The 24,175-nt window shown below is 37.4% G+C and overlaps 1 protein-coding gene across 1 annotated transcript in view; it reads right to left on the reverse strand.

Moving 5' to 3' along the window:
• OTOGL (otogelin-like) overlaps window positions 1–24,175 on the reverse strand; it is a 97,277-nt gene that overhangs the window by 64,766 nt on the left and 8,336 nt on the right. Inside the window, exons 7-23 of the mRNA XM_010082351.1 lie at window positions 21,971–22,092; window positions 20,563–20,768; window positions 17,684–17,811; window positions 16,944–17,050; window positions 14,550–14,656; window positions 13,725–13,850; window positions 12,906–13,014; window positions 12,605–12,651; window positions 10,451–10,596; window positions 8,734–8,857; window positions 6,889–7,066; window positions 5,834–5,958; window positions 3,890–4,099; window positions 2,943–3,108; window positions 1,780–1,854; window positions 935–987; window positions 123–285 (exon numbers count right to left, since the gene is read on the reverse strand). Of these exons, the coding sequence (XP_010080653.1) occupies window positions 123–285; window positions 935–987; window positions 1,780–1,854; window positions 2,943–3,108; window positions 3,890–4,099; window positions 5,834–5,958; window positions 6,889–7,066; window positions 8,734–8,857; window positions 10,451–10,596; window positions 12,605–12,651; window positions 12,906–13,014; window positions 13,725–13,850; window positions 14,550–14,656; window positions 16,944–17,050; window positions 17,684–17,811; window positions 20,563–20,768; window positions 21,971–22,092 (2,192 nt within the window). The remainder of the gene's footprint in view (window positions 1–122; window positions 286–934; window positions 988–1,779; window positions 1,855–2,942; window positions 3,109–3,889; window positions 4,100–5,833; window positions 5,959–6,888; window positions 7,067–8,733; window positions 8,858–10,450; window positions 10,597–12,604; window positions 12,652–12,905; window positions 13,015–13,724; window positions 13,851–14,549; window positions 14,657–16,943; window positions 17,051–17,683; window positions 17,812–20,562; window positions 20,769–21,970; window positions 22,093–24,175) is intronic.

Below are 24,175 nucleotides of genomic sequence, written 5' to 3' on the forward strand. Positions count from 1 at the left end.
TATAGCTTCAAAATTAGAGGTGTGATACCACTGGAATTTAAAAAGCAAAAAAAAATCTTCAGAGTTAAACTGTGAAAAATATGTGTATGGCTTGTGGTCCAGGTTGTTCTGCCAAAGCTTACCCAGGGGGACAAATGCAGCCACTTGCACAGGGTGGTGAGGGGACACAGGAGAAGTTCATGGCAAGGTTCGCACAGGAGATCCCACAATTTACACCTGCTGCTGGTAACCCAGGCAGAGGAGATCTGCAGTCATAGTAGATTTTTCCTTCAGGGCATATGTGAACTTCAAATGCAAAATGCAGGTTAAAGGAGATCAACTACTCTTTTACACATAAGAATACAGTCTGAATAAAAGTCTATAGCTTCATTTGTATTACAGATATAAAATTAATATATGTTTTAATGTAAAGAAAATAAAAAGACTTAGTATTAAGCCTTTGGATCTATGCACCCTGGATCTGATACACAGATCATTCTTAAAGATGAAGTCATAATTGCTTAGGTAGACAGAATCTAGAAGTGGCATAATTTTCAGTGTACTGAAATCACTTCTAGATCCATTAGAAATACATTAAAAATTTACTTTCCAGAAATCAAGGTGGATAGTAAGCCTAATTTTAGGCATCTCCATGCCCACAAGAACATATTGACTTACACCTCACATGTTTTTGTTTTTTTTTAATTTCTCAAATGACTTAATAGTACAATTTGTGCTAAAAAACCCAACCAACTGAAAAAAAAAAAAAACCCAAACCCCAAAAAATCCCCCCCACAACAAAAAATCCAGGGCAACTTCTGCTCCTAACCTATTTTAAATATGTCATGACATTAAGTATCTCATCATGAAAATACATATGAGGAGAAAAACAAATGACTATTCACTGTCAAACTTTCTCTGTGTAAGTGTAATATGCGACAAGACTGTAAATTACCTGTATTTTCTGTAGTGGCCTCAATACATTTCACTGTTCCATTCAAACACTGACTGGTAAAAAGAAAAGCAAACCCATCTTTATTCAAGGGGCAAATATTTTGTATCCACCATGTTAAAAATGGCAACACAACACAATCTTTTAACCTCTTTCTTAGAATCTTAACCTCTTCCTTAAAAAAAAAAAAAAAAAAAAAAAAAAAAAAAAAAAAAAAAAAATAGAGCATTGGAGAGGCATAGCAATGGCAGAAGAATTAAGCCCTACTCTCCCCTCTTCAGCTACATGATTACCAAGCTTCAGTTATAACTATATAAAGGCCTTGGCAAGAGCCAACCTTGACACTCAAGTCACAGACATGATTTTAAATTAGCAGGTTGAGAGCATTTCTTTTAAAATGAACGTTTGACCAGGAAATCTGGGAAGTTTCCCCAGTTGTTTCAGCAAGGTCAAGGTTCCATAATGAATTAATAATACAAAATGACACAAATATAGCTCCCTGCAAGCCTTTGTTTGAAAGACTTTCCAAAATAGAATCACATTGCTTATTCTTTGGAAACTGGTGTCATGTTGCTATCATAACACCTCCAGGTCTAAGAACAGGACTGCAACATCCATGCATGTGGTTTAAGATACTCTTTACTAGTTTACAGAATTTTCCAGCTATCCTATTGTTAAAATGTATGCAGGTATGTAGTCCAATTTGTATTTGACTCCCTCTTACTAAAAGTGTAACATAAAATCTTGATACAATAGACCTTCATTCTATGTGAAAAAATTCTCAGGGCTCTTGAGTAGCATCCAAACTGTGATACATAAAAGATAAAACTCTTGGCGCTCAAACCTACCAGGAGCCTCTTGACGTAGGGAGGATTTCTCCAGGCTGGAGGGCTTTGCCCTTGTAATGACAATGACAAGCAGATCTGTTAAAAGAATATTTATGCATGTAGATACAAAAGCAAGATGAAACGGGATTTAAGGACAATCCATTTAGCAAGCTATTATGATAAGCAGTCCAATTAATTAACGCCATCTTTATATTTACAATATACTTCTAAAGACAAAAACTAAAGGATGACACTGACTTTACTGAAGGCAGTGGAAAACTCCTACCGTCTTCAACAAAGACAGGATTTTCCTTAATATCTGTATTATTTATTTGCTGTTTCTGTGCATTGGTCTTATGGAAAAGAACTTTCTTCCCACTTATGCAAGTAGTATGGCAACATGTAGTTCCCATTCAAATTACTGTCAAAATAATGGGACAGAGTAACTATCATAGCAAAATCCATTAACTCTGTCTGTGATGAGAGCCAAATGGGATAGAAGAAGCAACAGAATTCCTTAGAAACCACGCAAAAATATGTGAATATCAAGTTACATCACAGTCTTTAATAGTTTGAAACAGTTTTTATTCCTACAGTATGAACTTTACTGATCTTTCCAAAATACATGTCACAATAAACAGCAATAACTCTGTATAATTTTGAAATTTCTATCAATACTCATTCCAGTTTTTAATTCAGTATCTGAACTCAGTAACTCCCCATGGTGGCAAGGTGTAAAATTTTGGTACACAGTGTACAAAAACTATTTCCTTTCATTGACCGTTTCCTACCATTTAACTGAAGGATTTTGCATTGTGAGACAGAAAATAAACCACCACTAGCCACTCTCCGTACTATCCTTGACTTTATGGATTGCTACTACATAGATTCCTTCTCATTTTTTCTTAAGTGTTAAAAACAATGCTTTCCCATGAATTAAAAAAGTTTCATCAACCCTCTTTAAAGCAGCATGGCATATCTTCTCTGAAGTGCAGTAGATGACTGTACACACAGTAGCAGATGAGGCCCAGTATTAGTACAAAAGGATATGAAATCTTCACATATTGCTTGCTATCCTGTTTAAGCAGTCTACATCTTGAGGTGAACAGCAGAAAAACGACTTTAAATCTGGCTGGAAAGAGAAGAATGTACCTACACATATATTCTCTTTTCTTATGACTTACATTGGTACACAAAAGTTGACTGACTCTTCAAAATATTTCCCATCAGGACAATTACATCCTTCTGCACAGTCATCACCACAGATATTTGCCATAGAAAGTGAAGCACAGGAGTGTTTACAAAAAGAAGAGCACTGATGATAAAGCATACCACTGTGACACATCACAGCTGGAGGAGAGAGAGGGAAAAGGGAGAATAACATACTCTCAAAATGTGAAAAATAGAAAACAAAGCAATATATCATGGGAGTGCAAAACACCAAAGTAAAATGGTCTCTTGCTGCACTGGGGTGAGTTAAAATGCATGAGAAATATACGCTATATTAGTGATTTCTCAAGTTATGAATGTGTAGATTCAGGTGTATTTATGTTAGAAAATTCCTTGGTTGGAATTGTCTACTTTGCAGTAGGTGTCTATTCTTTGTATATATTAAGTATGCGTGCATGTGTGCATGTGTGGTAGGTGTTCCAAGAGAGGAAGAATGGTCCAGTTAAGGTTGAGGCATTACTCCATGGTTTAGAAATGCTTTGTTTTAATTCATTGCTATATCCTACTTGGTGAATCACTGCCCCCCCCTGCTCTGCTCACCACAGGGAGCTGCTGCCACCCCAGCTTGCCTTCCTTTAGGGAACAGCCCTACTTCTGCCACTCTCTGATTATGTTAACCTAATAGGGCTTCCAATATGACTTAGGGGTTCAAAGTCAGAAATTTAAATTCTGTCTGTAGCCAACGGAAAGAGACAGGCACCCGTGTGGGGCAGCTCAGGGTCTCTGACTCAGATGCCTAATGTAAAGGCTATAAGCATTCTCCCCTGAGTACATCATTAGCTCATGGCACAATTCTAGTTTCCAGCAAAAAAAGGTCAATGCCTGTATTTTGTGGAGTGAATGATACTTGTAGAATTTTACACATTTCTAAAAGATACTCTATTCTGCAAACTTTACTCACCACAGTAAGAAATATGAGATCTGAAGTCAACAATGACCCCATGCTTGCCACAGATGTATGCATAGTGTGCCAGAGCATTACACAAACAGCTGCTTCCACATTTGCATGCGTCAAAGCGGCATTGCTGGTAGTATAATCCTGGACTGATGTAGGCATGGCAAGGAGCAAAAACCTCTTGATTGATGATATCACAGTGAGATGCATACCCAGCTAAGAGAAGGTGATGTTGTTTTAGACAGATCAATTTTAAAATAAGTTAGTCAAATGAATAGCACAGAATAATAAAACCAAATATAGCCAGTTGTTCAACAAAAACTTGAATACAATGTCTTTCTGTAAAGTTCTATTTCTGTAAAGTTCTATAGTTTAAAGCTGATATTGTAAGCAGATAACTCAAAAATAAATTCCACTTAAGATAAAAATAGCTGTATAAAACCAGTTATCCCTTCCTCTAGTAGTGCAGGAAACTTAAATGGGAAAATAATATATTTCAAAAGAGTTAGTTAGAAGAGTCCTCCAAAGCTTGGAATATGTTTTTTCCTACTTGATGTTTCATTTAGCTTTGAAATCAGCAATGGCCATATACTTCTTGGCATGTGGACTCAGGAAGCTTTGCCAACTGAACTCAAGGGCACGCAAGTCCCAAGCTGGCCATTTACCTTCTAGTGCAAACAGACCCTCCTCCTACCACTGAAGCATACTACAACCACAAGTGGTGGAATATCTCGGGAACATAGCATGGATCATATTTAAGCCAATTTTGCTGCTAAAAGGATGTCCCTACCCTTCATCCTTGCTATTCATTCCCACATACACACACTGACACAAGGATTTCTGGAGTCTCTCAGTAAACTAGATTTAAGGAGTGAACTTGACTTGGTTGAAAGTAACTTGACAAAATAAGTAAACAAACAATAATTTATTTTTCAGTTTCAGCAGATTAAGATCATTACAGGCACAGAAAAATGCTTGCACTGGCTCAGCACAACTGGCAGCATGGAGCAGGACCTCTTACTCAGGGACTGCTTTTTCCAGGATTACTGGATCATAGGAAAATTCCAGCTGGAAGGGACCTCAGAAGGTCATTTAGTCCACCCTCCTGCTCTAAGCAGATTATGTTTATGTCAAACTCCACCTTCACTGAAGAAGCACAGAACTGAAGGTGAGGCATGAAATATCTTTGAGAGAGATGAGATGTACTACTTTAAAAGACAGACAATGCTGAAGGCATAAAAAGTCTTAGAATGCCCCAGATTCTTAAAGGTTTATGGTTATTCTAGGCTTGCTCCCACAGGCCCTAAATATGGCCAAATACCACATCCTTAGTGAGGCCTTATGTCTGCAACATTAAAAACATTAGACTAAATTCTGTCAGAATTGGCAACTACTGTTTGCTCATTGTCTTCATTAATTGAAAAGAACAGCAGCATGGAAAGGAGGAGACAGTGAAAGTTCAACACAAAACATAGACATGCCAACCAACCAAAACTAAATCTTTACTCAGAAATTTGAACAAATCCATGGATCTCAGATTGTTTGCATCAGATTATTTCCATCAGTTTGTGTCAGAGAGCATAGATGGAGGATAAGAAAACTTGTAATGCAACAAGCTTAGAAAAGACAGAGGACTTTTGATCTAAACACAGTGTCAGCAAGACACTTCCTCCTGTACTTTCTTTGTCAAACTGCAAACGTGCATCACACCCAGCTTTAAATGATCAACTAGCTCGTATTTACAAAGGACTTAATTAATTTTACATGCTAAATGTATGGGAAGAATGGTTTTTGCCAAAAAAAAAAAAAAAAAAAAGTAGAAGGAAAGAAAGAGTGCACATTTAAAACTGAAGTTGAAATACATGTATGTGCAACTCATTCACAGAGAAAACAAAAATATCCTGTAATAATAAGATACATCTAATTCCAGACTCCCATGTGAAAACATACCATTTTGCTGATTAATGTTGCAGGGATCAGCCACAGGAATATTGATAGGCACAGAACAAGCTGAGGAAACCTTCCATGCATTGGCATGAAGTTGTGGGGTGCCTTCTATCATCCCTGCAGGAGAACTGAAAAGGAAAAGATCAACACTCCAAGTGTCCTGCTGACTTTATGGACTACATAGGTGAAGACACAAGTATATCAAAAAGGCTTACAAGCATAGTCACATTGAACATTCAAGATGTCAAAAGAATTTCCATCTGTGAGGTATAAGAGAGGGCATGTGAAGCTTTTTCCTCAATATTTTACTCATGCAAAAATATTCTTACATTCAAAGTCTGTCCTCAGTTATGATTAATTCAAGTACTCTAAAATCAGTTGGAGGAGGCATTAATGAGAGCAGAATTTGGCCTTTTCTCAAGTACATACATTCAGTGAAATGTCAAAAATTTGACCTGTTAGCTACTTTCAGTATTCTAGAGGGGGGCTGTTTGCATTTTGATGCTGTTTTTCACCAAGTATGTAAAAAGCATTTATTATTGCTAGAAAAGTTTTGTGGTATTATAGCTTGAGGAACTTTAAAGGAAATGAATTCAAAGAACAAGGAAAGTGTGCTCTTCTACTTAAACTATGCCCGTGGTTCAGAATTAAATTTTTTTTCTATGAAAAATTATAGGGAGAAAAATCAAGCAGTAGTAAGTGTTAATCAAGATGCTACTAGTATTATCATCCACTCTTTCTGTCAGTGCTCATGTGTTTGCTCTGATGGCAAGGGACCAGCAGGGAGGAAAAGAAGTGCATTCAAGCAATATTATCATCCAATGACTTCTATAAATAATATGGTAATTTTCTAGAGTAACTTAGCTGAACATCTTAGAATGTCTTAGCTACATTTATGAGTTTCATATTTTTAAAAGTGACTAACATTTTAATTATTTTGTATTGATTAGTTAATAAAGTATGAGCACATTAATGAAATTAAATAATCAGATTAATACATTCAACAAAACTTTACACTTGTTATTAAACACAATCTAAAGATACAATATGCAACTTACAGAAAATCATCTCTTAAATTCCCGTTGTATGTTCCGCATAGTCCCAATGTTCTTTTCTTCCAGCTGACTTCAACTTGAACATAGATCCTCTCTCCGTCTTTAGCAAACAGTATCTTCAAACCAAAACTAGTTTTCAGTTGAGTGAACAAAGAAGATATATTCTGAATTTCAATGGCCCCTGCATATAGTAAAAAAAAAAGTCACTGAAATGCAACTTTCAGGTTGCATCGATGTACCCCTTAACCAAAATAAATTTTGGAAACTCAGAAATAAAATGAGAAACTATGCACAACCTCACATGCAGCCCAATAACCTCACCCATTCTCCATCTGAATTTATGAAACTACATATCTTCTTCATTAACAATGCAAATCAGGAGTTGCACCTACTGACAACATTAAGAAATCTCTCACTTTTCTGTGCCTGTGAGTTCTCCAGAAACCCCTCTCACATTTTTTTTTCTTTTAGAAGAAAGTAATGCAAGCGCATTCCTCTGGCAATAAGAAGACAAGACAAGAAACCACTTGTTTCTTAGCCCCCAGAGATGTTATAAGATTTATTAAAGGATGTCTGTAAACTGTATTGCAATCTTCAGATTTAAGGTCCTCTCTTACTACTATTGATATGACACCAGTGTAGTTCTTTCCTTAGACTATATGTGAACTAAGGCCCTATCACATTCCCAGCTTTCCTTCCTAGCAAATCCATTATGTGAGGAAATGGAAATTTCACAGTCACAGAATTCATTTGCTGCACATTGTTGGGCTACTTGCAGCTACAGGCTTAAAGCAGATCTACCTTCACAAGCAGCCTCTACGCATGCACACACACACTGAGCTGCATAAACTGAGAAGAGGCAGATAAAATGCTTATGGGAGATTAAAGATGTTCTTAGTTGATAAGACATAATAGATAATGCCCAATTATCAAGAATGTGACATCAAAATATTTGTCATAGATTACAGCTGTCACAGACTACGAAAGGAGACAAGAAAGTGAATAGGGGCTCATTCAAAAGACATAAAATGAAATTATCGATGAAATGATGAAGCAGAAATTTCAACATAACTGCAAGTACAACCGAGCTATGAAACTCATTGCCATACGAAGCTGCAAATGCCTAAAGCAGAACTGCAACAGGAAAAATTCAATAAAAAAAGACATAGCTGCAAGCACCAACACAGCTCTGTTAGAGCCCTAAGCTCTGTTTTGCCAAAGACTGGGAAAGGAGAGGGGAACTACAACTTCACTCTTACTGAAAGAGACTAAAAATCCAGTAAGAATTTACTACTGATCACTGTAAGATATGAAATTTAGCAATATCGTTTCCACCTACAGTGCTTAACTTTATAACATCCTTTTAAGGTTGATTTATCTTACTGTTCTTTCTAAAAAGGTGAAGTGATCTGCCTGAAATCACAAGGTAAGTCAGCACTGAAAGCAACATAGATCCCATAAAACCACATGGATTCTAGTCCATGCCATTTTTTCCAAAACGCTTTAATCAACTAGACCTTAACGTCGGCATCAAGATGATTTCCAACCTCTCTTCACCTCCCTTTCTTTTTTTACCTCCTCCTCCCTAAATACAAATAAAATTAGTGGAATTTCGAGGTGCTCTGCAAGATAAGAAATGCAAAGAAGTGAAGGCATAATGAAAGACTATTTCACAGGTGGAAAAAGTACATTCTAGAACCATTACTAATAAGAAGTAAATGATTGTACATTCCATAAGTTATGTTTGAAGAAATTCTTTTTTCATAGACAGATACTATTGAAAAGTTTTGGAACTTATAAAAGAAAGAATGTTAACCCTGGTAAAATTCTACTCCATGCACTTCTTACCATTAAGGTTAAAAGCTTGGTTAGGACCACTTTGGACTTGACCATATCTTGTGAGAGTAACTTGTTTGCTCACATCATCTTCAAGAACTAGTGTTATAGACTCAATGCAGGTGTGGTCAAAGTTCTAAGCAGAAACAAGTTTCACCATCAGAAACAGGAAAATACATTAATATTAGCATGGAAAGCAAAAACAAACAAACAGGGGGAAAAACAGTTGTATAGAAATGAAATGCCAGAACTATCACGTAAATCAGTTATAAACTATCACTCAAAGCTTTAAACAAAGCACCTGAAATTGTATACAGAAAATAATAAAACATTGCATATGATTGTAAGAGCAAGGAGAATGCATTTTAGCTATTATGGCAGTCTAGTAGTAAGTGGGCAGAGGCTCTCAAGTACTGATACTGAAATACTGATTCAAAAGGCCATGGCCTTGCATGGTCACCCTGGGTACTCCTCATCGTTGGGTTAACCAGTGTTTGAGCAAGAGTCTGACCCTGTCTACATCAAGCTGGTGCAACCAGAGCCCAAATGCAGTGATGCAGGAGAAAGGAACTATTGTACACATTCAGGTGTTTCTCTTCCACATTGACACCTAGTCTTGATCTGTGATTGCAGATAAAAGGATATAATTCCTCCAGAATTATACTAAAATAATTTATAAATATCTGAGTATCAAAAAAAGGGTGACTTATAAACTAACTCACACCCGTCATTTTAAAGTGCTATCCAGGCAGAGTTTATGAACCTAAGTACAGGACAAAAGGTGACATATAACCAGCTTAAACCAAGCATCCTATGCTCCCCAGGGTCCTCATGTTTTCACCCAGGAACTTTCCAAAGTGCCTAGAGTTTTGCTAAGGGTAATTCCCAGTAGTATCCTTGTCTCTCAGTGGCTACCCAACCAATTATTTCATGCTTGAAGACACGTGAAATGCAGAAACAGGAATTTCAACACCTATGCCGGAGAAGGAGATGCCTACAAAAAAGCAGAGGCACCAGCTCAAAATCTAGCTTTCGAAGGGACATGAGAGACAGTCCCATAGTAGGGCAGCTTCAGTGTGTCACACCCTGCTGATGAGTTCAAGCATCCTAGCCCTCAGCACATAGGTGGCTGTGAGTCACAGTCTCAGAGACCCTTATCCTGAGAGCCTAGGGGAATAATAACATCATTAAATCCAGTCTCACCAATAAATACTTTTTATAAGCATCCCTATTCATAAAGCCTGTTGTTGGATACCTGCAAAAATACTTTCAAACAAATATGCATGGTGGCTAGTCTCTTCAATAGTTTTCTAAAAGGCAATGTTCAAACAAATGAAATATGTTACAATATATCAAATAAAAATCTAAAGCTATCAAAAAAATATCTTCCCTGACTATCCATGTAGTAAACCTCTTCAGTGCTTCCAGCAAGAGCTTTTCTAAAGCCTAAGGCACTTGTTTGTACCATAACCAAAGATGTATATGCTTGTTTAATGTGCATAAATGAATAATTCTTTAGAATTTATCCCTCTAAAGATGCAATTGATTTTACCAAGGGCAACACAACATGTAGCAATGCAACCACTTACAAAAGAGCTGTAAAATGGTTTCAATTTATGATATTTTTCTGTTAAACATAACCTGGTAGTTTGCCATAGAACCTATACAAGATTGCCTGAAATATGGATGTACCCTTTTGTTGTGAATGTTCAACAAAAATATGACTTACCTGTCCACAAGGTGCTTTCTGTAAAGTGATTGTGAATTTGTTTTTCCCAGTGCCTTTTACCAAAATGTACTGGCATATCCCAAGAAAAGTAAAATGACGTCCATCAAATGTTGTGAAATGAGAGCTACCTGTGATGGAGCACTCAGCTTGAGAGAAAAAGGGTAAACAAGAATGTTCACTTGCATAAGAATGTATCACTATTCTGTAAATGATTTAAGAGAGACAAATAAGAAACTTTCTACTTATTTCTAAGCACATAATCCAGGCTAACTTGAATCTATCTAGCCTTCCTGGCATTTGGAAATAAAATATGTTACATACACCTATTTCCATCAGATACCATCTCATGTTGTACATACTGGTATGCAGCATCTTTTGGTTCTAACTAGATGAGATGCCTTTGAATCACGCGTTCTCCTAAAATACAAAAGAGCTTTATCTTTATTATAACTCTGAAGTTTCCTAGAATCTTGTTCCTCATCATCTTTTGGCGTTGTTTGACTGAGTGTGAAAGAGGACAAGCTTCTTTCTCCTTCCTTCTGGGAGTACCTTCTACGTACTATGGCACTGCTTGTTATCATAGCTATGAAGAGGCTGCAAGTTTCTGTCCTCAGGGTGCATCTATATTCATTTTATATTCGTTTTTCAGTTTAGCTCAGGAGTGTACTGTTGAAGCAAGTCTCCAGCGCCTCCCCACTTTACTGCACTTTCATTCGCACCATGAGGCAGTGTCAGAGCACATGAACTAGATTCATTTTTGCTGCAACTACTGCAGGAGGTGCTCTGTGGGAGCACACCTAATCTGCTCCTGCTACTAACAGGCACTCAGTCCCTAAGGCCAGACTAGACTAGTCATAATTAACCCCTCACATGCATACACACCACACACAAGATCTGTGGAGTGGTTATCAGCGTCAACTGTTTTACACTACAGATCCACCCTGTGAAGCCTTGCTTAGTAACTGTCAAACCTTAGAATCATAGAATCATAGAATGGTTTGGGTTGGAAAGACCTTAAAGATCATCGAGTTCCAGGACCCCTGCTACGGGCAGGGACACGCTCCACTAGACCAGGTTGCTCAAAGCCTCATCCAGCCTGGCCTTGAACGCCTCCAGGGATGGGGCACCCACAGCTTCTCTGGGCAACCTGTTCCAGTGTCTCACACCCTCACAGAGAAAAATTTCTTCCTAATATCCAATCTAAATCTACTCTCTTTCAGCTTAAAATTGTTACCCCTTGTCCTCTCACTGCACTCCCTGATAAAAAGTGCCTCCCCATCTCTCCTGTAGGCCCCCTTTAAGTACTGTAAGGCTGCTATAATGCCTCCTCGGAGCCTTCTTTTCTTCAGGCGGACCAACCCCAACTCTCAGCCTGTCCTCATAGGGGAGGTGTTCCAGAACTCTGATCATTTTCGTGGCCCTCCTCTGGACCTGCTCCAACAGCTTGACGTCCTTCCTGCACTAGGGGGCCCAGACCTGGACGCAGTACTCCAGATAAAGTCTCACAAGAGCAGAGTAGAGGGGGAGAATCACCTCCTTTAACCTGCTGCTAATAACCTGCTGGTTTATTACCTCATTCAGAGGGGGCCTCTTTCACAAGTTTCATAGTATAATCTTGTCTAAAATACAGAACTGTCAAGGGAGTTTCACTACCTGACTACTGCATGTTCCTCTGAGTAACTCATTACAGAGACATGTAATCTTTAAAGATAAGGATCATTATCCAAACATGAGCTACTGTTACAAGGGAGAAAATACAGCACACTGAGCATCGGAATTATGTTTTTCTTATTATTTGCATTACAATTGCACCTAGAAATGAGGAGATCCTTATACCTGGCCTCGGTACTGCACAGGCAGTAGAAATAAGCCACCTGCCCCAATGAACATAGGGCATAAACAGGAGATAGACGACAAGAAGTGGGCGTAACACACTGAATTAGGGAAGCAAACGAAAAGAGGTAAGGTGAATATGGTCAGGAAGTTAACAGCTTCACCCCAGCTGGTCCCCTGCTACTCTCAACATCCATCTGCTTAATCTTTCTTCTTAAATTAACATGCCAAGCCCTTGGATCATATTTGGTTCTGGTGTCTTCTGAAAAGTTTATAACTTATGTTCACTGAGGAGAGAAAAGAATAATGAAATACAAATACCTGGGCAATCATGATCAGTGCAGTTCCAAATACCACCAGTGCAAACACTAAAAAGAAAAATCACAAACCACAGAAATTCAGTGTTCTGATCTTTAGCAAAAAGAGCAGCCTTGAGCTAATTAATATGTCTTGAATTGACCCTTTCCATAGAATAGCCTGCATATTTTAGTGATACACAGGGCCCAAACTGCAAAACATTGGTACTAACTATTCTTTAAAATGCAAGTGTGACTATAATGTTAAACTAACTATGTGCAGCAGTCACAGAGAGAGGAAACACAGACATGAGGCTTTCACATACCAGTTGCTACATTCTTGTTCAATTTTTGAGCCTACAGGGAAGGCAGTTCCATGATAAGTACAAGGACAATTCGACACAGAGATGCAAGTTCCATTTTCCATAATGAGACCTATTGGGAGGGAAGTTAATAAATGAGGTAAAAAACAAATTAACAAACTCTGGATCACTGCTCTTCCCCCATCTGACTAAAACATTCAAATCTGACAGAAGGTGATCTCACCAGTCTTAACCAGCAAAAAGAGTCACCCAGTGAGTTCAGAGTGGTCAGAGTGATGAACAGTGAGGCTCTCTCAAAACAGTTGTCACTTTGAATAGTTGCTTTATGAAAAATGTCTGCCTTAAGCATGTAAAACTGTACAGACTCAAAAATCATAAGATTCTGAGATCACATAAACTTTAATCCTTCTAGAACAGGGGTGGTTTTGGTCCAATCCTTAATTTTCATTGAGCACAGGTCTCAGGAATTTTGTTTTCTTGCACAGAGTATAAGACACATTCTGTTCAAACAAAACCTCTGTTGATTTTGGAATAATTCAAATAAAGTGGATTAAATCTATGCAATATCTTACTGCAGCAAGCACTAGTGATGGCTTCTAATTTTAACTGATATTTCATTCTAAGCTACCTTTGTATTCTAGAGAAGTGTTTAGAACACAATAAAAGGAAGAATCAAAATGAACATTACAACAGCTAGAGCAGAATTTACACTATTCATATTTACAGGCTTTAACTTTAGGCACAGTCTATTTAGACAACTTTATTATGATGCTGGATATTAGCTTTACACATACTTTTTCACATAAAATTGACAGTACTTACCATCTGGACAGTAACAGCCATCTAAGCAGTGTAGGTTGCTGCCAAGACAATCTTTTTCAAATGTGCAGGTTGGTGGACAACAACTGATACAATCACGGTGTACAAAGCTGTCTTCACACTTCTCAGCTAGAAAAAATACATGGTACATTGAATATTAGTGCAATTTCTCTTTCCATACTAGAGAACCTCTCTCTCTCAAATAAACATTTGTGCAGCACTTCTGGTATAGGTAATTATTCAGACCAGGTACAGTGGATTGTTTGGAGAGATTTTAACTGATGAACTGTGGTGAATCTCTCAGCAGGATTTAAGTCTTTCTTTAACAAATTCTTACATCACCTCTCCAAAAGAAGTTATAGTTTCTGTGACAGGGGAACATGTGCTCATGTTTCAGCTAGTTCAAACTCTTGTGCATGAGACTGAATGGCAATTGATGGGTGGTGGTAACTAGAAGGAGCTGGATTAACTGTATTAATTCTGTGACAGGGCCAGTAGAGGTTAAAAGGTCATCTGGGAAGAGGGGCAACATCAGATCTCCACAGATGTTTGGTCTTTGCCCTAGAATATGATTAGTACACATGATGTTTCAAGCAAGCAGTGGAAGCATGAATTTTGTATGGATCTAGATCAGATCACAATGGAATTAAAGTATTCCTCTAGCAAGTCATTGACTTAATTGTTCACTAGCAATAATGAAGCTGGCTGATCTACTTCAGAATCAGGTTTGAGTCCTATACTGACAAATGCTGTCGAGATGGAATTATTTGAAATGAATACATGGGGTATTTCAAAGGTCACATGGTATGCTTTATTAAAGAGTCTTACTACAAGCAGGAAAGTCATCTCTCCAGTCCCGCACCGGGGACCCAGCATGAGAGCATGCTCTAGCGTACTCTGTCACCGCCCTGCAGTATGTTTCATCATCATCCACTCTGAAATGATAAAACAAGAGAGTAATCAAGGAACTCAAATCCCACCTACAAATCTCTGCCACAGGACACTGCATAGAATACTTCACACGTAGCTGACACCACTCAGTCATAATGGCACACAGTGAAAATACTATGAAAAGAAATGAGCTATACTGAATACACTGTTGTGTTTTTATCATTTGACCTCACAAAAAAGTTATTTCATTTTAATATTACCAAAACAAACAAAACCACAAATTCATTATTAAAAAGATAAATGCTGCTTATGGTGAAAGAGAAACATAACCTTGTCTTGAAGACAAAAGACAACAGTCTCAAGATCCACATCTCAGGCCCTCTCCCTCCTGCATAAGGTGGAAACTCTGACCTATACCAATAAAAGACATTCTGGTCCAAGTAACAAGTTCAAGTTTCCAACTGCCTGTCAGTCCTTGAACTTAGGCAAGAAGAACCTTGTTGGTAGACTCCTGACCTTGTGCTGAAGTGCCTGGCACCAGAAGTATTATTCACTGAATTCTGTAGACAGGCTCAGGGATTTACAGCGCAACCTTGGACAAGGACATTACCTCTAGTAACAGTCTATATACAGAAGCTGTACAGTGCACTTTTGCCAGGATCAAGTAAAGAGACTTTCATCAGTGTTTAGGTAAGCTAAAATTTTATTCAGATGTCAGTCACATAAGGTGAGATACCACCAACCTTTTTTACTGTGAAAGTCCAACAACTCCCATCACTCAGTATGGAGGACTTGATGCCAAAATTAACTAGTCATAACACAACATTTCTATTATAAGCATGACTGTGACAGATCAGCTGGGTTTGTCTTTCAGCACACAAGATCATGCTTCCAAAAATAATGGTCTTAAGAATATATTATATTGCATTGTATGCTGCTTTCAACACATCTGTTATCAAATCAAACACCACTATACTCTTTGTTACAGCGATCAGAGTCTCTCCAGCTCTCATCTAATCCAATTAAATGGGTCTTAATAGAAAGAATACTTGGCATAGACTATGGCCCCACAAGAAACTTCATAAACTGACACTAAGCCACAAGAAGAGAGGTTTCTTTTATAAACAAAATGAGCCTAAATTAATGAGATTCAGAGACACAGAAACTTCCTTCAAGGTTTTTAACGTTCACACAATTCACATCGGCAACATAAGCATGTTGATAAAAATCAAATCCACCTTAACAAATTACACTAATTCAATATCACATTTGAAAATTTGCTTTTCATTATTTTTCTTTCGCTAAGAAAAAGTGACGACAAACTCCTGAGTTACAAAGAGATCATGCAGACGCAACTCATCTCTTCTCTGAGCAAAATCAATGTACAGATCATAAACTTCAGGAAGCACAATTTGGAGATCTGCCTACAAACAAAAATTCTTCTATATTGTCTTGATGATAAAGCAGAAAACTAAAAATTCATCAAAAATTAACTAACAAGTTTTAATGGATGCTATTGAGTGATTTTTACTTTTAGTCTTGTGATCCTTTCTGTATATTTTTTTATTAAATTGGTGATACTCTGAAAACACCATAATGGTCTCTGGTAAAAATCCTGTTATTTATGACAATTACTTGTTAATTTAAAAACCCTACTAAAAAGGAAGCGATAGACTGCTCAGTCATCAGTTACACTATGGAGCACCAGTCTAACATGAGTGACTGACAAGAACTAAACAAGAATCTGAAGAGCTAAGGCAAAAATACCAGGTTGTATATAGTGCCAGCAGCTGAGGAAGTGTAACTGCCACCAAAGACAATGAGAGTTGAGTTTCTTTTGACAACTCTGAATTTACATAAATAAAACAATTTTTGAAAAATTCTACTAATTTGAACCATGGTGGTTGTTCATAAAAACAGTCTAACTGTGTCAGATAAATGGTACAGCGCCTCCAGTATCATTGATATTTCCCCATAGTATCATTCCAATCTCCATGTATTTTTGACTCGGGACCTGACATGGGTTTCGGGTTTTTTGTGATTACCAGCTCCTTTTTTGTCATTAGTGATTCTCCACGGATTTCTCTTCCATGGGTTTGTCTAGTAGATCCTTGAATTCATGTAAACGTTTAACAACCAAAATATAGCTTGACAGACTGGTTCTGTGCCCTTTGTTTCCACACAAAATCACCCATTGAGAAACCCCATCTCTTTCACTTTGAACTTGGTTCCTCCTAACTTCCCACAACGCTGCTCAGTTGTGGTCTCAAAACAAAGACTGAACATTAATTTCACGTGTCAAAAATAAATACACAAGAACTCCAGTCTTACCTGCAAAGATCATTCATGCAGCTAGAAATATAAGAATATGGATCTATGCTTTCATGACAGCTGAGAAAAGGAAACTGTAGGAATATTTGGCACTTGAAGAATATGTCCTGTGCATTAGGAGAATCAGTAAGTAACAGTTAGCAAATAACTTCTGAACAAACATAATTCTTTTTAGTTTTGTTTCCCTAATGTAGGATCTCTTATATTCCCATTAAAACTTGAGAATCTCACAGTCTCAATTTATTAAAGTGTCTCCTTTATTATTCTTCCTAAAAGTTGTCCTCTCTGCCTAGGCTGGCTTGATTGCATGCTGCTCCTAAACCAGTTGGGATGAAAGAATGTGAAATGACAAAAAATGCATTTTGTGTCAATGCAGAAGCTGAGCATGTTACTTCTGCAGTATTTCACAATTTCCAAAATAATGAGGTGTGAGATGCCAGGACTGGAAACTGGACCCAAGTTTAATGCAGCAATGAAGCGCTCTGCCAGCAGACCTGTGTCGCTTGGCACACCCTATCTGAGCCTTTGTACTTTTAAGTGAAACATCTGAAGATCTTCCGACATTCCCTAGCAACAGTCCTGATCTGAATCTTCCCTTTCTCAAAGCCTCGATGCATTTAAGGCTTTTTTCAACATAATGTATATTGCTAGATTCTTGTACCATCACTAGGCAGTGAAGATTAAGAACAAATACATATATATATACACACACATATAAAAATATAATATGATTAATTTACCTCAGTGGATTCTGCATCAGCTGAGCAAGGACTGGAAAAATCTGAGGCAGTAGGTACACAAGCTATGTCAGCTGAGGTTTGCACAGCCCAGCTATTTGCAAATTCAGCAATGTCTTCTGTATATTCACCTACTGCATGAAAACATTGGAAGAGCATCCAGGAAAAAAACGTTGTCAACACAAACACAGAAGAGAGCTTGGAAATTTCCAGTAGTTTTTCAATGTATCCATTACCTCATTTATAGGTATGCTGAGAGTACAGGTGGTATAGGAAAATGTTGTTTTTCTTTTTTAATCTCGGGTAGTATTTTATACTACATTTAAATCAAAATATTAAAAAAATATACTACAAGGTGTCGGTTGGGGGTTTTTTTAAGTGAAGTTACTGAGAATTTTATAACAAATTTATAAATAATGTCAAATGTAATGCATTGAATACTTAAGAAAAAATACATTTCCTTAAAACTGAAATTGTTTTAAAGAAACAATTTCATCATGTTTCACAAAGGTTTGTTAGCACTATTATCTTCTTCCTTTTCCCCTGTTGCAGAAAAGCCCTACAACAAACACACCACTACATGCCCAGCACTCCTCACAGCATGAGCGTGGGAGAATTAATGAACGAGATGCATGACTGGAAGTCATGGCAACAGGCTGAGGAAGATACATGAACATACAAGGAAGTTGACAGTAAAGAAACAGACTCAAAAATTTCCATATTTTTGCAGCAAGAACTAAATATTACATTTTCTCTATGTTTTTGAGTATGTTTTAAAGGGTATATTGCCTCTAACTTGAAGAACCTTACAGTAACTGGTATCTGTGCTACAGTTATCCATATCTACGCATAGTTAGGAGACAGGGTATTGAAATGAAATCAGATACAGTTTTTTTCACATCCCAAACTTAATCTAACTTCTAGCACAAGATGTACAAAGTTTGACACTGCAATGTGGAAATCCCCAAAGCACACTAATCAGATAATCTACCTGGATCTCCCCAGATAAACAAAGATAAGATCCTAACTACCGGTCTATTTTACTTAAGAGCCAAAAGACTTAAAACATTTCTCCCTTTCTGGCAGAATAGTTCTTTATCCCTTCCCAAACATAAAAAGCTGGATTGTGATCTAGAGGTAAACCTGTTGACATAATTCTGCTTCAGTAAAAATATTTAAAATATTTTATTTACATTTTGACATTGCTTGAAAAAAAATTCTAAGTCCTCAAAAAATACCACAAAGTAAAATAACTGTCCTTGAAATAGTTCTATACACAGATACAGCCTTGTATATTAAAGCAATACAAAGATGTTATTAAAGATGAAGATAAGGAAACAGAAAAGGAGTTTGCTTTTAAGCTGTGCTATGAAATGGAGTATCACATGCCTCAGCAACTTGTTTATTCGGAGTATAGCAAATAGAGAGCATTCAGACTCTGGAAGACTCAGGATAGACGTAAGAGCTTCCCATACACTACTGGGGGAAGTAGTTTATCTGGGGGAAATAAATCATCATCCCAACTGATTTATAAGATTTGGAAATACTTGGAAGTAATTTGAATTAGCAGTCTATTCTTGTGAAGATATTAGAACTTTGTGCTTTGTATTTGCACACAGTCAAGGCACCATGTTATACAACTGGTTCAAGGTTAAAATGATGTAGCGCTCTCAATTGTACAGTACAATAACACTACAATTTCTGATAAACAAAAATACTAGAGGAAATGCTGATGGTGAAGAAATGTAACTCTGGAAATGAAGAAAACTAAGAGCTGGAAGGTTTTATAACAGGTAATACATTTAAAGATACTGAAATTACAATTTTTTGGAGATTGTGTGAGTTCATTATCCCCTCCAAACTCCACTTTTCTCCATCATTACGGATCACCAGTTTTAACTGCTTATTAAATACTCTGGTGTGCAGAAGTTAATGCATGAAACAGGGAACTTACTGCTCTCATGGCAGAAGAGGTATGAGAAATTTATATTGGGCAGATTTTTAAAGACTATACAAAGATAGGTACATTGCATCTTCCTTCACTTAGGAAGTTAAAAAGCTTCACTATGACCCATAAAAAAATGGGGGAAAACAGGAGGGGAAAAAAGTTGCAGTGAGATATCTTTTGTGATTTAAGAATATGCAGGGTCATGCCAATAGATTCTCTTAGCAATTCATAACAGTAAAACAGTCCTATCTTTGTTTTCATCAGAGACTGAGAAAAATATTCCTCATATTTTCAAGCTTATTATTTTTATTTTTTTTTGTTCTTCCACATAAGTTGCAAGTAGGACAGAAGCCCTTGTAGAGTATTCCCTACATAGACTACAGAATATTCTACCAGTTTAGCAAGTCATCTCTGCCTCAGATGCAGCTTTGGGCAACTCCTCATCCTACAACATAGTCAGAGGACCATAATACATCACACTGACAAAGAGAAACAAGGAACACCCTGGCAACAGCTTTGAAATTTACATATTTCAACTAGCAAATTCTATGATGCTCATATAAACAAATGACTCAAGATGGTGCTTTTTCCAAATATTAATATTTTGGCTTTTCTTCTTCCTCCATCTTTAAACATAGAGAAAACCACAAGCATTTGTTTATTTATTTGTTATTGGAAGGCACTTTCATCAGCTAAGATAAACATACCCCAAGTGCTTTGCTGAGCAAGAAAAGGCTTAAACATACATACAAATACTTTATTGAACTAGGACCTTTCCCTTAGCATCTTTAATGGTGAGGAAGAGTAAAGCAGATACTCTGTTTTCTAATGAAATAACTGAAACAGAACTGTGTATTTTTACAGTAATATATTTAAAGTGAACATGAAAGCTATTCACACAAGGTAAGGGTGTATTTCTAAGCTATTTACTTACTATTCTGCAGTATCAGGTCATCATATTTATTGCCATTAAAATTTCCACAGAGGCCACAGGGTTTTCCCTTATGATCTTCTGTCAGCTTAATGTAAACACCAGAGTTTCCATCCCAAGCAAGAGAAAAACCAAAGGTAGTCTTCACCAGAATATAGTCAGCTAGTCTCTCAAGGAAAGCATTTCCAACTGTCTGAGGCAACATTAATCTGGAAAAATAAACAGCCTTCTTCAAAGATCTCAGATGAGATTAGGTTAGTGCTAGAAAAATACCACATAAAACATCACCTTCTAACTCACTAACCCTGTTTTCCCAGGTGTATACAGTCACTTCCATTTAATTCTTGTCATGTTTTTACTACCTTTTCTTCTTTTTACTTCTGTATATTAACCATCAAAAAGTAATGCTTTTCTGCTGTATACACCTATCAGTTGCACCAATTAGAACCCTGAAAGAATAATGAATCTTAATTTTCACAGCCCAGCACAGGCACATTGAGAAATACGTGACTTCAGGAGCACGCTGCATTACACGAGGAGCTATTGTGACAGTATGACCACCAGCAGCCCTTCTGGCCACAGAGTCATCACTGGGTTGGATGTCTGAAAATGGAGAAACTTACTGTACAGAAAATATTATTGACCACAATAATATATGTCTTACTCCTTTGGCCAAAGACATCTGGAAAATAATATTGCAGCACGGATCTAATCCTAATATTCCAAAGTTGCTGCTGCTGGGATGAACAGTATCCCTGTAGCTATCAGTCTCAGATCCTAATGGCTATAGTGTTACATCAAAAGGGATGGCAAGAACACGTTAACAACTCTGAAATTTTCTGTATTTTATCAACCAGTAAAACATACTTATGATAGCCTTGCACTCTTCTTTTTACTTATTAAAAAAAAAATAATACTGGTAAATGTGAGGGTTTCATGTACCTCAGAGATGTTCTGTGGAGTTTTTCTCCAAAGGTGCAAAGGGGACTTAAGATCTTTGATTCAACCAATTCAGACTTGTCTAGAAGAACATTATGTCTTACATTAAGTATAGCTGCCAAGAAAAAATAACAACTGCCTTGTTCAGAATGGTATCAGGATGCACCAAGGATTAGCTAGAACTGTCTGATGCTGACTTTGTCTGTACAAGGTAGGGATGGATAATTGTTAGGTTATAGCTGAGAAGTTGAACACAAAGTCCATGCAGTTTCATCCTCACTCGGGTATTACATCAGCACAATTACATCTGCTCACACTAAAGCTCTGTCAGCCACAATACAGAACAGCAAGGGATCAATAAATATATATATATCAAATTATTTTCTTGGGCTGGTGTAAAAAGCATCAATTTCCCAAACTCCACACTATTTTTTTGCTATAAAATGTTCAAACCCACCATTAAAACACTTACCTGATTCCATCTTTTCTCACTTCATGTCCTGAAATAATGATTTCTTCTTGGTTTGAAAAAAATAAGCTGATGGACCTCTGACAAGTATATACTGAACCATAACAGTGAGGACTATTATGAACCTTAGAGGGGAAAAATATACACACAACAAGAATAAATCTTTGCTCTCAATAATTTAATGCAATTTTTCATAAACTCATATATGATATTTTACATTTCTATGCACTAATAACTGAAAGAGCTTTACAAATAAATACTTAGAATATTAAAAAGTCACAATTACAAAGACATACAAAACTAGAAGTTCACACTACCCAATACTACTGAGAAATACAGCAAGTGCTTAATAGCACAAAGCATCACCAGACAGTGGTTTAAACACTGGATGAAGTACTCCGGTATTTTACGTAGATGAACTTCAGAGACAGTGTAGTGAGCTAGCTTATAACTGCCAACATACGATCTTGTTATTTGCAGTGGGGAGACACTGCTATCACTCTGTTTCTACAGGTCTGATCTGTAAGAGGGGACTACAAACCAATACAAAACCGCACCATAGTATCAGCATTCTCCATGCCAGCTGAGACTGGCACCAGCTGTACTACAGCATGCCTTACTGAACCACTCAGGAGTTGCTGAGATTTTGGAGAGCTCCCATAGACTACTGCAGGCATCTAACTTACATGGATCTGTTAAAACCCATTTTACACTGGCTTTCCAGCCCTGCTAGTGGAGGGCAGGCTTTTCTCAAGTCTGCCTCACCCCATTATACACAGATAGCATAGTGAGCCAGGGTATTGGTTTGAATCGTGTATCGTCTTCTCTAGTTTCAACACAGCAATGAAAATACAAGTTTCAGTCAGCCAGAGAGAGCTTTGCAAAGCTGTGTGTCTTAGACAGTGGCAATATGTGACTTCCATGACTGCTCACTACTGGAGAGAGGTGTTAAACACATCTCGGATGGATGCTTCCAGAAGTGAAAACCATGCAACTCCTATCTCAATATGTCTCAGTTTTATGGCAGTGAAGTAGATCTTGCATAAAAAATGTATAATCAGACCTAGGAACAGGCATGATAAGCCAGCACGCTTCCTTTTTATAGTTTGGCAAAAAGGAAGCTACCCCTGAAATCAGACTTCCTTTGCATTCCCAGGCTTTGGCATGGCAGAGCATGACTCCTGCAGGGAGGTCCTTGTCCCCAGAGACCACACAGCTTTTGTTGGCCAGGGTGTGCTCTCAGGTTGAAAACTGTGAGTTCAGATTTACTCTGACTGATGATAGGGATAAAGGTCTAACCTTTATGCTCTAACTGATTAACCACTACAGAGTTTTGACATTCATGTAGTCTGAGTTTTAAGCACATACCTGCTCCAAGAGGTTGAGCAAAACTTCACAGCTTTCATTAATCTCAGTGGGGCCGAGCCACCCAAACCTGTGGGATGCCCTAGACTAGAGTGCTTGAAAGCCTGTGAGCTGATTTTAGACACCACTGAGGAGACAGAGGAATGTGTTGTGAATCTTAGATACCTATCATCACCTAAATTAAAATGTAGAGAGAGTTTAAATAGCCCAAATATGACTTCAATGACTGTGCGTGTCACCATTCTCTGAGAAGGATGGGAGTCAAATTACCAGTTCACTTGACAGTGCTGTGAAGCTAAATAGATTAGCAATTCGGAAACATTTTGCCAGTGTAGTACTGGAGGCTGTAAAAGTAACTAGAGCTATCATTTTTCTAGAAAAAGTCTGTTGGTAAACACATACATTGTTAACATACTCAAATTCATCTTCCTAAACTAACGCTTAATCCTGGAAATAAAAAAGCAATTACTGTTTCTTTGAATGAAATAATCCAAACCAGGAAAAGCATTAGAGTTTTTACACATATAAAGATAATCACAATCAAAAGCATCATAAATGTTACTAGTATTGAGAGATAGTTTTTATATAAACCTGGCCCAAGATAGAAACACAGTCAAGGAAAATCAAAATAATTCTTGTGTTTTGTTCTCCTCTAAAGAGGTGGATTACTAAAGCCAGAAGGACCATAATGTGAGGATTTGGCAAGGTTCTTGGCTCTCCATTACCCAGTCTGTAGTAACTGCAGTGCTTCAACATTACTTATGACTTTTTGGAGTAAACATTTTCAGTTTTTAGCAAAACATTACATTTGTTCCAGCAATTGAATGGCAGTTTCACTCTTTC

Source organism: Pterocles gutturalis, unplaced genomic scaffold (genome assembly GCF_000699245.1).
Source record: "Pterocles gutturalis isolate BGI_N339 unplaced genomic scaffold, ASM69924v1 scaffold23914, whole genome shotgun sequence".
In the NCBI taxonomy this organism is placed as follows: Eukaryota; Metazoa; Chordata; class Aves; order Pterocliformes; family Pteroclidae; genus Pterocles; species Pterocles gutturalis.